This window comes from Echinococcus granulosus (assembly GCF_000524195.1).
Source record: "Echinococcus granulosus chromosome Unknown EG_S00171, whole genome shotgun sequence".
Taxonomy (NCBI): domain Eukaryota; kingdom Metazoa; phylum Platyhelminthes; class Cestoda; order Cyclophyllidea; family Taeniidae; genus Echinococcus; species Echinococcus granulosus.
In genome coordinates this window covers 48,322-50,101 of record NW_020170551.1, presented here as the reverse complement: position 1 = coordinate 50,101, position 1,780 = coordinate 48,322, and the positions used below count along the sequence as shown (strand labels likewise).

The 1,780-nt window shown below is 43.1% G+C and overlaps 1 protein-coding gene across 1 annotated transcript in view; it reads right to left on the bottom strand. All coding sequences in view use genetic code 11, as the record gives it.

The window, feature by feature from the left end:
* EGR_09851 (Battenin) overlaps positions 1 to 1,780 on the bottom strand; it is a gene marked incomplete at both ends in the record, with an annotated part of 10,879 nt that overhangs the window by 6,455 nt on the left and 2,644 nt on the right. Inside the window, one exon of the mRNA XM_024499100.1 lies at positions 721 to 861. Coding sequence (XP_024346482.1) covers positions 721 to 861 — 141 coding nt within the window. The remainder of the gene's footprint in view (positions 1 to 720; positions 862 to 1,780) is intronic.

Below are 1,780 nucleotides of genomic sequence, written 5' to 3'. Positions count from 1 at the left end.
TTGCATCCTCGTCTGGTTCCCCACACTGGTCTATATCACGCACAGATCGACTTGAAATGTACAAGTCACCATCACACTACCAATGCCTATTAAGAGGCCACAAATAAGAGAGCATGGAGGCATCCTTTGTTTTCAGTAGTTGGTTGACACACATGCCGTCGGCCCTGCCTACTCATACTCAAACCCAGCGATAAATACGGTCGTTAGAGTTGATGTCCTTGTCTTTGTCACTTGACCCTTTGTTGATTAAAAACTCGACAGAATCTACGCCTACCTACAAAATCTCCAATTTCAAACATAGAAAATGGACGTCTGCAGCAAATACAATTATTTCATCCATTTGTTTAATTTACAACACGCAGAAAAGTTGCTACAGACTGTAACAAACAGGACGGCAGTCATTTCAATGACGCCTCCAACCTCTAGGACTATTCAACCTCCACGTTCTGGTATCGTTGTGACGTCTAATTCGCAAAATTGTCGTTAACAGTTCACCAGCTCTTCAGTGAGCACTTGGACCATAAATTCCCACCCAAATCTATCCAACACACATAAAATTGCCCTTTTTGTGGCGAATGGACCATCTGGAGTCAGGTGGACTTAAAAAATAGCGCAATGAATGACCACTCGTTGGATCAAGTGAAGACAATTTTCTCTTCATGGTAAAGAGGAGCACAGAACCAACTGTCAGATCTTTAAAAGGTGATTTCAAAAACTCACATGAAAAGCATCGCCAAGGGTACAAAGGTGATGGCAAGGAGGGTAACCTGTGGCGAAAAAATAGACGTCAGCGCAGCGTACGCCAAAGCACCAACGATGCCCGCGGCTCCTGATCCTGACGACCACGAGGCAAGAACACCACTTTAAAGAAAAAGAAAAGAAAGGGAAGTAGAGTTGTTTTAACTAGTTGCAAGAAGACGCTATGCTGAAGCAGCGCATCGGTTTTAATTGAATCTCCATTCTTCTTCCTCATGAACTGTGATACTTAGTTGTTAATTTGCCTAGCGGAAAAGGACGAGGTCGGGGTGATTGTCAAAAGTGGACTTGACCCTAATAGGTGCTCCCATCATAAACATAAGCAGATTCCGAGTTGAAGTTATATTTCGTAGTCTGAGGCTGATGGCCTCCTCTCCTTCTGTGGCATTCATTTGGCTATGGTATCCAGCCAACGAAATGAGGACCGGGTTCGCTTATCGGTTATACATCTTATTCCGAGGGGTTTGTTGTAAGGTGAATGGCTGTGCACCTGAATGGAGTTTTATCACCAACATGCAGAAGAGTTACTGAGCTGTTAACATGTGACTAGAAGGGTTGGCGACTAGAGGGTTTGAGTCGGATAGTTTAAAAAATGTTAGCAATGGCATTTATGTTAAAGTGAAATCTTGACTATCCGATTTGCGACTGCCAGTGCCCCCTTCTACTTCGCTCAACAAAATCACAGTAGCGTATCTTTCGAGTGGTTGTGAAAACCAATATCATTTACGAAAGTGACCTTTTTCAGAACAGAACACGCGTTGTTTGTCTGTCTACATGATAGAAAGCATCACGCGTTTGTGACATGGGAACGTCGATGAAATCAGAGTGTCGCATACATGTAGGTTGGTGACAAACGCGATAAAACTTTAGAGCTATTCAATTGAAAACACTCAGTGTTGGCAGGGAAAAGGGTGGACCAATTCCAGAAAAAAGAAGGAATGAGATTCCTCTCGATCGGAATTCCTGATTGGTATTGTCAAGATCAAGATGGAGGAGATATTGAAGTTGAATTGGGTAATCATGG